The sequence below is a fragment of the Siphateles boraxobius genome, unplaced genomic scaffold (genome assembly GCF_051911475.1).
Source record: "Siphateles boraxobius isolate OS27281-9 unplaced genomic scaffold, OSU_SipBor_1 12, whole genome shotgun sequence".
Classification (NCBI taxonomy): Eukaryota; Metazoa; Chordata; class Actinopteri; order Cypriniformes; family Leuciscidae; genus Siphateles; species Siphateles boraxobius.
The window spans coordinates 26,653,422-26,667,980 of NW_027508722.1; the positions used below are offsets into that span (position 1 = coordinate 26,653,422).

At 37.3% G+C, this 14,559-nt stretch overlaps 1 protein-coding gene across 1 annotated transcript in view; it reads right to left on the bottom strand.

Moving 5' to 3' along the window:
• usp45 (ubiquitin specific peptidase 45) overlaps window positions 1-14,559 on the bottom strand; it is a 49,205-nt gene that overhangs the window by 15,473 nt on the left and 19,173 nt on the right. The window contains exons 6-8 of the mRNA XM_077217081.1: window positions 3,458-3,606; window positions 640-735; window positions 380-510 (exon numbers count right to left, since the gene is read on the bottom strand). Coding sequence (XP_077073196.1) covers window positions 380-510; window positions 640-735; window positions 3,458-3,606 — 376 coding nt within the window. The remainder of the gene's footprint in view (window positions 1-379; window positions 511-639; window positions 736-3,457; window positions 3,607-14,559) is intronic.

A 14,559-nucleotide genomic window follows, 5' to 3' on the forward strand; every position in this document is an offset into this window, starting at 1 on the left:
TGAAATGATGCCAGGTGAGCAGGACACACATGTACACATATGCAAACCCACAGGTCTGATAAAGGCACAGTACCTGAGTTAATATCACAGAAGCACCAGAGAGACACCCAACTGCCTGGCAGGCTCCTGTCTGAGCCACCCAACCATTCAGCACGTTCAAACAACGTTTAAACAACAGCCAGTGAACCGTTTAGCCAGTACACAGCATAAAAATCAACCCCTGAGAGCGGGGAACCAACCAACCATTTAAGCTCAAAACAGGCTTGAAACCGCGTGGCGCACAGTGACGATCAATTAGCCTCATTTAGATTCCCTATTCCACACAGCTTTTTGAGACTTTCATAGAACATTTTTACAAATGGTGTCAGAGTAGACATACTTCTGACAAAGCTGGTTGAAAAGGATCTTGGGTGAGACAGGCCCTTTCCCAGGCTCCTTCATGCTTTGGAGGAACAGAAACATGGCTGAGGTTAGGGGTTCCGGGCTGGGCAACGTCACAGTTAGTGGCCCCTACAAGAAAGCATAGTAATGATATCACATCTAACATACAAACTGTGAGGTTTTCTGTATATTTAAAAGCTAACATTAATGAGATTATGAGAGAGACTGTTCTAGTCCAGTTGTTTAGTTGCAACATACCAAGTTAGTCTCAGCAGAGGGGCAGATCTTCATCTTATGGCCTTTTTCCTTGACGTCTTGAATCAAGTCATTCAGCATGTGGGTCTGGGAGAGATTCTAAACCAAAAGAAACAATGGAAAAAAGTTAGTTATTACACACTCCGCTTATATATTATATGTGTGTGTGTAGACTTCAGATGCAAAAGCCACTAAACGTCAAAAATGAGATTAACGATACAGAGCGAATGCTCAACGCACATAGCATACATTCATCAAATACTTTTGCTTCAAACCTGCAAAATCCCAGCCTCAGCTCATTCAGATATACTGGTTGATTGGCAGAAACCTCTAAAGCTACTTCCTTTTGCCAGCAAAGGCCTCTAAGTTCACAGAACCAATGAGAAGATGCGAATCAAATCACAATTTCAAGATGAATGATGGCATGCGTATGAGCTGGCTTTCAATTATCGAGCTGCAAGTATTTATCCTGTTTAAAGAGAATTTGATGTTTTGATTGAACTAAAGATGTTTCGAAATTGAAACAAAGTTTATAACATCAGTTTATTGTTTACTGACTTAATGCAGTTCTTAATGCACAACTTACTTAATAGTACACTTTGTATAGTTATTTATTATTCTTTTTTATTTATTTGAATACATCATCAATTTATATTTATTTTTATATATATTTAATATTGTATTGGCTATAGGTTATTATATTTTAAATATTATATTAATATATTTGAGCACAGTGGTGTAGTTTATTGTATCAAGTCTTCTATTTGTCTTCTGTTGGTGGTTGTTATCCAACAAAGTGTGCTGTCATTATGGTTATGCTGTCTGAATTATTCTTTTGACTATATTTTTGAGTCTTATACCATATTCAGAAAAGACACTGAAGAGTGAATGGAGAAAGATATGATGTGATCGGGAAACGACCGCAGGTCACATTTGAACCTGGGTACCCTGTGAGCACTCGGACCAGAATACGATATGGACGTGGAGTGGCAGTAGTGATATTGAACATGTTTACTATGTCTTGTCCAAAGAGGTGGACTTAGAGGTTTTTCCAACAAAAAGAAAGCACACTTGGACTTAGCTGGTTTTACAGCAGAAGACAATCAAATTGGTTAAATACCAATGAATTGACTAAAGTGACAATTTTGTAAATAAGGCATTTCAACAACTGACTAATAACCTTTTCATTGCCATTAAAGTGAAATTACTGAATCTAAAGATAGGATCAAAACATAAAAAATGCTAATTTAAAAGAAAAATGTCAGACAGACTTAGAGGTTTTTGCATATGAAGTCTTCAAAATAATTGCAGGAATGCATTAAATTGATCAAAAATCATCCACAAAAACATTAAGGAAAATCACTGTTTTCAACATTAATATAATAATAAGAAATGTGTCTTGAGCTCCAAATCAGTATATTAGAATGATTTCTGAAGGATCATGTGACACAAAGCAATATATTTAAAGCTCCAATCTCATTTTTTATTGGGTTAAAAATTATCACCCAAAATTTTTTGAGCAAGTACACCAGCCAATTTTCAAAACAATCTGCTTGCCTTAGCTCGATTCAAAACGTTAAGCTTGTAAAAATGTTTTTAATTCCAGTGGTACTGGTGGATTTCCGTGGGAAATTCGAGCATGTCTTAGCGCCATTACGTCACATCTGTACACACAAAGAAGGTGTCTCTCGACTAGTAGGCCATATTGCGTGTGAGGATGTTGGAGGTGGAGATTTAAAGCCTTTTCTCACAGCACTTGATGTAATTAAACGTATTAATTTGATGGTGGATCCAGAAAGTTTCAAACTACAATCACCGGTGACAACTGGAGATTCACCCGTTGTAAAAAGCAAAAGACTTTGTTCGGACTTCGGAGTGTCAACAGAAAAAAAGGGACCACAACCGGGCCCATGCGAAAACAAGGTTAACATCGGAAGGGCATTAAATGTAGTCACGCAATGCTGATGTTGTTAACATTAACAATTTGAGAACAAAGTATAATTTGCACGGTTTGACGTGATATGATAAGCGGTTGTTAGATTTAATCACCGCAATTTACTGCAATGATTTTTTCCCTTAGTCGGTCAGAACAAAACTGGATGTTACTTACTTGTTCAGATGACATTTTCCGGTAAAAATTCTTATGTTAGTCATACTTCCAAAAAGTAGAATCTGTGATTCTGAATGACCGTATCCACACCGGCGCGGTGACTGACAGCCGCACATTCTCATCAAAACATTGGATTCATCTGCGCTGTGCCGTGCCGAGGCACAACCCACGTAAAGTTGATAATTAACTGCAATTTCAGACTTCAAACAGAGATGGCGACAAAGAGGAAAAACTACGGACTGCAGCTTTTATAGTTATAGATAACTTTTAATATTATCAAAGCAGCAGAACAGAATTGTACTAATTGAATTATAAATATTATTAAAGAACAACAAAACTACATACTTGACAAATATTTAAGATTTATTAATTTAATATTTGTGGTAATTAATAAAAAAAAATTTGTATCCTTGCTTTTGGTTACAGTGAAGTTTCTTACGTGAACTGTTTGACAAGAAAAATCTGAAGTGTCATTCAATATATTGACTCTTATTTTGACCTAACAAGCAAGGGTCAATTGTTTGTTTAAGGCCACAAGGTTGAAAGGGCAGTTTTTGCATCACTTCCAGATATTTGAATTGTATTTGAACTGCTTTGTGTTAACAGCCCAGATCAGAAACCAACTGACTTAAACTATCCAAAACACACAAAACTGACAAAAACAAAAGTTAAAGTAAAGTGAGTAATGTGATTTCTCAGACAAGACTTTACCTGCATCACAGCATTGAAGAAGCAGGTGTTGCCCAGGTTGTTGATGCCCTTGACCGGGATAAGTGTGCTATTCACTGGACTCTTCCCTCTCTGAGTGTCCACATACTCAGCGGGTTCCTCTCTGAGCTTGATAATTTTTGAGGTTGTTGCTAAAAGACAGGACAGAAATCAAGTTGACGGATCTCTAATCAATACACTAAATAGTAAAGTAGGTTTTCTACTTTCAAAAATGGAGATAGGCAGAAAACTCAGAAAGTAGGTTTTCTACTTTCAAAAATGGAGATAGGCAGAAAACTCAACTTAAACTTTAAGTCAATTTATTTGAGAGAAATGAAAACGGATCTTCTGCTATATGAAGATCGGGGCTACGTTTCTCAAAAGCATTGCATCGTAGAACCACTGGCACCAATAGTCACCACGATCAACTTTGCTCACAATGCTTCTGAGAAACGCAAACCTGGACTGGGCCTGGTCTAAGTGTGCGCTTGATGTTCTGCCGCAGAAATGGGTTAACATTCTGGGTAGCAGCTGGGAGAGGCTGCAGATGACAGCTGGATAAAAGTACGCTGGTTAGGAAGCAGGGAACAAGCACAGCTGCTCCCCGCTACTGCCACGACTCTGCGGGAGCTTCTTGGCCCAGCGAGAGAGAAAGAGAGAGTTTTTCTACACAAAAAAAGCTAAACTCCAGAGAAATGACGGGTGCACTGCCCTAAACACTCAGGAGACATGAAAGCAACCTGCATGATAATTCAGAGCGAGCAGTTGGTCCTGTAAATAGCTCTCACTCCCTCGAAAGAGAGGCTGATGGTGCCTATGGCTTTCAACAATAAGGATACATAAAATGATGTGATTTATTTTATCAATGATTTCTAACCATGGCTACTTTGAGCAAAAATGTATTCAACGACAACAAAAAACTAAAAAGTTAAAGTGGAAATAATATTGTGTTCTAAGACCTATTAAATTCAAATGACAAAGAATACTATACACAATTCAATGACAAGGTCATAAAAATTATTAAATGATTCAGCAACAACTTTATTTATTTATTTATTATAAATAAATAAATTTTATTTTTTTTAATAAAATTTTATTTTTATTAAAATATTAATTTTAATTTAATTTTTTCTGCATTGTGTACCATCTTTAATCATCTAATAAATATATATATTGCACAAAGTCTATTTAAATACTAAAACAAAATAATATCAACGTCATTTAAAGAAGTCTACATTTTGTGAATCTGATGAGTAAATAAATAGTGGGATATCCTGTACACAATTATATGCAAAATACATGGTGAAAATTGTCATAAAACAATTAAAATTCAGAATATAATATTATATGATTGAAAATGAGACAACTACATCCCATTTAACTTTTTTATTTGCTAACTTAAAGCTATTTATCATGGATCTTTGGGGGTAAGGAAGAAATCTCCAAGATGGACCTTGGTGAAATAGGGTTGACGTATATTTGACTCCCATTTTTCAATAATGAACATTATGAAGTACACCCCTTAATTTTGCCTTTATGAGATAACATTACCTTGCATTGATGCATTGACCAATTATCTGAATTTTCAACTGGGCAAAAAAAAACAGTTGGATTGTACAGTGAGACAATAAAACAACAGACATTTTCAGGCAATGTTTGTATTAAAGATACAACTAATTTACATTTGGGAAAAATGCAGTTTATTTGCCAATCACACTGTTTTATGTTTTGATTTGATGGACCATTGACAATCCGGTTGGTGATCTTTTGCAACAAGGCATTGGACAATCCATAACAAAAGGTCGAATTCATGAACAGCTCAGGACACATATTTTTATTTATTTTTTTATTTTATTTTCACTGGCACCATTTGTGAAGGAGAACACAAGTGTTCTGTCAAATTAAGCATTAATGAACAACTGCAAGCACCCAAGGCACTGAGAATGAAAGTGAAAGTCAGCATGGTGCTGCTTGCCACAACTAAATACTATTTACACTTTTTTAAACTATTTTTTATGCAAAAGCACGGCCAATTAAGAAAAATAATATGACCAGCTCAATATTATATTTGCATTTCAGTCCTTTAATATATATATATATATATATATATATATATATAATATATATATATATATATATATATATATATATATATATATATATATATATTTATACTTATAAATATTTAAACTAAATATTTAAATTCTATTTTCCCATTAAATAAACATCAAAATGAGATATACATTTCGTCCCCTTGGAATTATAAGGTTCTATCTGCGTTCTGAGCAGTTTTGAGATATTGAGCTTCAAAGTTTTTGCATTACATATAGGAAAATTTATATGGGGAACAAGTTTCTTTCAAACATGAAAATAACAGGGACCCTAAATGTATTCTAAATGTACAATATCAAAATCCTCTCAAATTTGTAAATGGTTTTTTTTGGAATGGGTCAAACGCAGATAGAACCTTCTAATTCTAAAAAAACACTTTTCGCTTAGAATTATAAGGTTCTATCTGCCAAAACATTATTTGAACATTAAATATAAAATTAATGTTGTAACAATGTCTCAACATGTGTTAGAAAGTAAAATTGTATCCTTTCTATGACATTTATTTCATATTTTTTAGCACTTCCATGTATTTAGGACATTTCAAATTAAGCAAGGTAGGTCTAAATATTTTGTCCAGTGCAGAATCTTAATTTTCGTTACCAATTTGGTGGGTAATTAAACACATTATTGCAGAAATTGTTACTTTAATCTTTCTTTTGTTTAGACAGAAAGCAGCTACTGTAATACATCTGAGCAGGACTTTATTCCAGCTAAAGTGGGCCAGGTGAAATGGCTTTCTCTCTAGACATCAGTATGGCTGAAATAACATGCTAACGTTTATTGTTGTAATTAAGACCCCATCAATGAAATTGTTAACTATTTGACCTTTAAGGCTTAAAATTGTAAAAATTAAGACATTTTAAGACTTTAAAAACTACAAGAAAATCGACATGCTTCAGCAAATTAATTCATAAAGTTAAATAATCATTGAAAAATGATTCACTGACTATATGATCACAAAAAATGTCAGACTATTTTTTTAATCACACACACACACACACACTCTCTCTCACTCACACACACACAGTCACACACTTTCACACACACACACACACACACACACACACACACACACACACACACACACACACACACACACACACACACACACACACACACACACATTCACACACACACACCAACACACTTTCACACACACACACACACACACACACACACACACACACTCGCACACACACTCGCACACACACACACACACACACACACACACACACTCGCACACACACACACACACACACACACACACACACACACACACACACACACACACACACACACACACACACACACACACACACACACACACACACTCGCACACACACACACACACACACACACACACACACACACACACACACACACACACACACACACACACACACTCGCACACACACACACACACACACACTCGCACACACACACTCACACACACACACACACACTCACACACACTCGCACACACACACACACACACACACTCACACACACACTCACACAAACACACACACACACTTTCACACACTCACACACACACACTTTCACACACTCGCGCACACACACACACTTGTATGTTAAATGTTTTTTTTTAAATATTCAATTTACTCACTGCATATTTGTATAATTCAGATAATAATAACTATAATAATAATAGTTATTAATAATAACCTCATTCATAATTAATAATAATAACCAATACACTATAAAGAAAATGGCCAAATTGAAGCCACTTCATAACACTACACAATTTAGTGAATATTTAATTTACTGTAAATGTATAGCATTCTGCCTTTATGAGGTTTCTTTTTGTCTTCAAGGAAAAAGCCGGCGACATGACATATAAAGTTGATTCTGATTGGTCCTCTTCTGTGCATTTGAAGTGCTGATTGGCTCACGCAGATAGAACCTTATAGAGCCAAGTTAGAGTTCGATTTTGTAGATAGAACCTTTTTGTTTTTTCAATAAAAAGTCCCACAATGTACACAACTTAAAAAAACACATCACATAATGTAAATAAGTTGTCACAGAATAAGAATATGTGAATAACTCAATTTTGACAAAAATGTCAGATAGAACCTTATAATTCCAAGGGGACGATTTATAAAATCAAAAAACATTTAATATTAAAAATATGGCAAAATGGGCACCGGGGTTTCAAATAACAGATTGAAAATTCAGACCAAATTGAACTATCGCTCAAATTCTATTTACCATTAATTATTATCTAATGCTGTAAAAAATGTAATGAGACACAAGTGCGTCATATTCATTTAATGTGCCCCAAATAACTTCAAAATGACCTGAAGTAATTCATATCATATAGATGAGTACAGGTTCTGTACATATCTACAGCTTGTTCTTCCCTCAAGTGGAATAATATGCCTTACTCTTGTGCCCCAATTGGTTTATTCTTGCATGAATGATTTCTGTTAAGAAAATTGGATAGAATTAGCAGTGTATGTAGGTATGATGTTTACATGCCTTAGTGTGCATTGATTTCCCCCTACCTCTTCAACACTACCTCCTGTTAGAAAAATACACCTAGTGACACACTGTGAACATTATGGAATATGATGTATTGGAGGTCATCTTTTGGACAAACTACACATAACCAAAGCACTTATAAAAATGTTCTTTTGCATTCGCGTACACCCAAGAGAATTGACACTATTACAAGAAAAAGACTGTTGAATGGCTGTGTAGGAGAGATGTTTGCATGTCTGGTGAGATCACTCAAGACCTGCCCTTGACGAATCTCTGCTTGGACAATACTAGGGGTCTGAAACAGATTAATTTAAAACTGCTTAAGGCTGCAATATATGCTCTTAACCCTGAGATGTTTGAACAACCCTTCAAATTCGGCCAAGCATATGATGGGGTGGAAAAGATAATTTCTGACAACAGGAGTGCAACTAAATGTCTTGCGTTTTCTTTTAAGTTCAGCTAACATTGCTGTGTCCACAGGTTCATCTTGTTTAGTCCCCCGTCCTGAATCCATATTGTCACACTGCCACATCTGAGGGAAAGTCCAAGGACAAACCATGTTCTCCAATTCAGGAAGTAAATTGGTTTTCCTTTGTTCAATAATGCTCTCCGGAGCTGCCCCAAATGTTATGCAGATCCACACAAACTTATTGTACAAACTGCCCCAGTATTAAGCCCTGTTCAGGAAAAATCCAGTAAAATCTGAAGTGGGGAGCTTCTGTGCCCCCATGATTTTCTCACAGGGGTTAATCAGGCATCAAAACAATAGACTGGAGTGCTGCTATTCCTAAGTGAGGCCAAAAGCATCTGGAGCGCTACACGAAAACATCTGGAAGTTTGTCTGTGTCCATACAGCCATTCGAAAGGGAGCCCATATGTCCATGAACACTGTGGTGCAAACAAGTGTAGACTACGGGGACGCACAGCTCATACAATGTGCAAACAGGAGAACAAGCGAGAGTAATGTAAAAAAAGGTACTTTTTGCATTTTGTCGGTCCCATTTTTTTAGTGCACCATGAGAATAAATGGTGCAATGTGGGAATATCTATGGAGTTTGCATCACATCTGGGCCCGCTGATCAAGGTAAACAATGTTCAGAGAGCCATCTGCCAGTGTGGCAGCGAAGGAGATACATAGAGGGGACTTGGGGGGGAAGTGCCCTGAACAAGCATATGGAAAAACAGATTTTTCCTCTCCCTGCAGCAGTTAGCGAAAGCAAATGTCAGCATGCCACACGGCCACGCTTGACTGTCCTGAACTCGGCACCACCACCTGGCTCTCCTTGCTCAGCCACCGAATATGGGCAGGAGTGACACTGTGGAGCATGTCCCCGGGGCAGCCTAAACGATCAGCAATCCACACCCCACTCCCCACCCAGTTCTCTCCCAAATGTACAAGCGCCAAAGTGAACTGTATGTGGTTTTATGATAACTGCATTAAAAGAAGATCTTCCCTAAGAACTTTGAGGCAAAACAAGAGCTGTGAACCACTTTCATTACTCTCCCTCACAAAAAAGGTATTTAGCCGAATGTCTAAGCTGTTCTATTCTATAGGGACGTCCCGCGTGACGTCACGCCATTTGGAGGAGCCATGTTGACGGAATAAAATTGCTATATCGACGGTGATAATACAGCTCGTCGCGAAATATTTCTATCCTGCCCGAGCGATGCTGTGCAGTTGGATGAGATCAGATACGTGATCATACAAAAGGAATATCTTTATACCGTATCCCAAAAGAAACAAAACGGAGAAACAAGTGGTTGGCGGCAATAAACAGGCAAAATGCTGATGGCGGTGTTTGGCTTCCAACTCAACACACGTGGCTTTGCAGTCTTCATTTTGGATCAGGTAAGTTGTCCCCTCGAAGGCTAATGAAGGATTTCTCTGAGATTGGGATCAAATGTTATAAATCCACTGTTGCCATAGAAATCCGCAATGTTTGTGTGGACTACCAAGCATTCAGCATAACATAAGCTTGTCTTAGCCGGACACATCAGGCTCCCAATTTTACGATATATATATATTTTTTTGGCCTTTAAACAGAAAATCATTTGTTAATCAAACGTTTAACTGTCCCCCTTTATGATAGAACTATTGTGCATTTTTCTTCACGGTTCTAACAGTGTATGGGTTGACTACGTTTTTTTTTGTAGCAGTAAAAAAAAAAAAACCAACATTAGCTAGAAACAGTATTAAATTAGTAGTAAAGAGTAGAGAAGAGAGCCGTGGAACTGCTCAGTTAGCTTCAGAGTCACTACTGGTAAATGCATTTACCTAACCCACTTTAGCCCAATGTCAAAACATTTTTTTTGTAATTATATTATTAGTATAATAATATACTAATAATATATATATTACCCACGGCAATGGATCTATTATTAGGGGTGGCCCACCCTTAATAATAGGTCCATTGCCACTGAGTAGCTGACGGATGTATTCCATCAAAATGGATGACACGCGGCTAGGGGTCACGTGACTGGGAGATCCCTATACAATGAAAGCGAACAGTGACCACAGTGGGCCCTGGTCCCCTTCCACAATCCCTGTATATAAAAAAGGTTGTATAGAACACAGTTTAAAAAAGGAGGCATCAATATTAACATTCTAGCAGTGTTATTTCAGCATTACTTATATGTGATTATTGTATTTATTAGGGCCCGAGCACCGATGGTGAGAGGACCCTATTGGTTTTGCTCCGTTTATTATTATTCCGCTTCTTTTTCTTCTCCAAAGTGAATCGCTTTTTAGAGGGCCAAAACATGCTCGAAAACTCATGAAACTTTGCACACGCTTCAGAAGTGGTGAAAATTTACGTGTGATATGGGTTTCAGAATTGTGTGGGGCAAAATGCCTTAATTGCCCCCCCTAAATTATTGCCCCAGCTCTAGGTTTCTCGTACAGGTATGAAATTCAGTACATACATGTAATGACCCAATACCAACAAAAAAAGTCTCTTGGAGCGTAGCCCTAAACACAACAGGAAGTCAGCTATTTTGAACTATTTGAGCAGTTTTTGCCATTTCCAGACATTGTACTTTATCCCTTTCGCACGTACGATCACACCGGTGTGATCAGTCTTGGCTGGTCCCTGGAGCGTACGATCACACCGGTGTGATTAGAACGGTCAGTGCATCACGTGATCAACTGCTAAATTCAAACGTGCTTTCGCGCGTTTGCTGGCGCTGAGCCAGAGAAGGACCCACTCAGTGCTGTCATATATCACAACTATTGAGTGTTTTCAACCACATAATGTTTATTTTAGGTTTCAGACACTTAAATACACATAATTACTAGCAAAACAATGATTTTGAGTTTGTAAAAAACACACTGATGTCTATGGAAGCGGCAATAATTCTTCTTCCTTTCCATTATAATAAGACAACACTTTTATTCATATCAGATACACATTGTGTAAGTAGCTTTACATTTTATCCTATTCTTCTCCCAGTTCACCGGCCACTTACTTTCATGTATTTCGTGAGAAGTGGAGGAATTGACGTGTTGTAAATCCAACAGATCCGATTCTCTGAACTGTGAAACAAACTAACATGGCACCGCCCATCGCGCATACAGCTCAACTAACGCGATCGTTATAAAGGTGTTTAAACAACAAAACACATCCACTTGCACATATTTGACAATCGGAATATCAGTGTTTCATGCTATAGCTAATACATTTGTGTATATTTTTAATAAAAAAGGAAAAATTACATAAAAGCAGATCCTCATTCATTCAGCGCTGTTTTGTAGTTGTGCTGTGCCACGTGACAAGCAATGACGCGTCACCATGGAAACATTAAAGTGACAAGTTCTAAATAACGGTCGCCTTGAAAAACTCACGCTGGGGGGTCATTTAGAATATTTTAAACTTACGTGTGAAAGGGTTAACAAACTCCTCCTACAGCTTTGATCTGATCCTCTTCAAATTTGGTGAGCCTTTGCAACGTTAAATTGCGAAGATCTTGAGATCAAGGGTGTGCCCTTGGCGGCCTGACAAATAGATGTGAAAACCCAATTTCAGCCTCTGGGTGAAATACGCATCATCAGAGAAGTTCTCTGTAAATTTTGCTTGCAGTTCCGATGTTGCTAGGCAACCACAAACAGCCTGCAGTAACTCAGGCATACAATGTCCAATCTGCCCCAAACCAGAGTCCGTCTATGGAGAGTCTTGGCACTTCCAATTAGCCCAGTTGTATATCATCTTGGTTGCAGTTCCATTAGAATTCCACTGGAGGTGATCGCGGGCGAGTGCAGAATGAATGGGAGTCTATGGAGCTAGACGGCTAAATGTATCCCTTTCTCCTGCTTGTCGTTGAATCAACGTAGATTTTATTGTTGATTCCGCAAGTTCAATATAGATTATAGACCAAAAGTCGAATGAACGAGTACTTATGTCCTTTCGATTTCTTACAGGTTAGGTCGTTGTTGGCCGGAACACGCTAGCCTTCTGCTATTATGTGACGTCATCACATTTTTGAACGGATTTTTTGAACAGATAAGTGAACTTAAAAATGCAATTTTCAACTTTCAAATTACTTGACAAAAAATTACATCCTGAGAAAAGTGGATTTCTGGGGGTGAAACCCCATAGACTCCCATTCATTCTGCACTCGCCTGCGAGCGCCCCCCAATGGACAGAGAAGTGTTACTGCAGCCAGTCCAGAAACCGGAAGTAACCAGACAGTGCAAATTCTCCCCTTATTAGACATTCTCTGCCCAAACCTCACATGTTTGATAAGAGTCTTGTCCTGAACACATGACCATGCTCATATTCGGTTATAGCAATAGCGCGACCTGCTGGTAGCAGAAAGTGTGGCCAACACAAATTACTTTAACATAGTCCTCCTATATTTACGTACTGCCCACCGTGCTCTGTTTTCCTAAAGCCGCCGGGTGGTGGTGGCACGGGTGTGAAATTTAAATCTGATATGGGTTCCAGAATTTGGTGGGGCAAAAGGGCAAAAAGTGGGGCAAACAAATATTTCGACTAATTGCCCCTGGCGCTACATTTCACGTACATGGACAAAATTCGGTACATACATGTAATGACCCAATACCTACTAAAAAGTATCTTGGGGCATAGCCCTAAACAACCAGAAGTCTGCCATTTTGAATTTCTTCGATTTTTGAGCAGATTTTGCCATTTTCATGCTTTGTACTTTAACAAACTCCTCCTAAAGTTTTGATATGATCCTCTTCAAATTTGTCCTGTCCTGTCCTGAACACATGACCATGCTCATATTCGGTTATAGTAATAACGCCACCTGCTGGTAGCAAAAAGTGTGGCAAATACAAATTACTTTAACATAGTCCTCCTATATTTACGTACAGCCCACCGTGCTCTGTTTTCCTAAAGCTGCCGGGTGGCTGTGGCACGGGTGCGAGGGCCCTTTTCATCGCTGCATGCAGCTTTAATTAATATTTTGAATCAGCTTTTATCTTTAGATTTTCAGTTTACTATTTAATTTCAAGGTTAGTACTTCAGTGTGCTTTTATCATTTTTATAAGCTTTTGTTTTTTTATATTTCTATTTAGCTTTAATTCTTTATTTCAGTTTTAGTCATTTTCATACATATTCAACCTAAACTAGGAAACACTTCAAATTTTTTTCTTCACTTTTTCATGTTTTTCATATATTATACAGTACCGGTCAAAAGTTTGGAAACATTAAGGTTTTGTAATGTTTTTGAAAGTAGTCTCTTAACATCACCAAGGCAGCATTTATTTGATCAAAAAAACAGTAAAACATTTTTGATGTTAGTAAAATATTATTAATTTAAATTAACTGGTTTCTGTGGTAATACATTTTAAAAAGTAATTTATTTTTTATATGATGTTAAAGCTGAATTTTCAGCAGCCATTACTCCAGTCTTCAGTGTTACATGATCTTTAAAAATATTTTACAGTATTACTGTTTTTACTGTATTTTTATCAAATAAAGGCAGCCTTGGTGAGATTAAGCGACTACTTTCAAAAACATAAAAAAAACCTTAATGTTTCCAAACTTTTGACCGACACTATATATATATATATATATATATATATATATATACACAAATTTTGTTCAGCTTTATTTCAATTAATTAATGAACAATTTTTTATAGTTTTAGTTAAAGCTGCAGTCCGTCGTTTTTCCTCTTTGTCGCCATCTCTGTTTGAAATCTGCAATTGCAGTTATTCGCGGAATTATCAACTTTACATGGGTTGTGCCTCGGCACGGCACAGCGTGGATGAATCTAATGTTTTGATGAGAATGTCCGATATTATCCTTGTTTTCGCATGGGCCCGGTTGTAGTCTCTTTTTTTCTGTAGCCACTCTGAAGTACGAACAAAGTCTTTTGCATTTTACAACGGTTGAATCTCCAGTTGTCACCGGTGATTGTCCTTTGAACCTTTTTGGATCCGGCATCAAATTGATAAGTTTAATTATATCAAGTGCTGTGAGAAAAGGCTATAAATCTCCACCTCCAACATCCTCACACACAATATA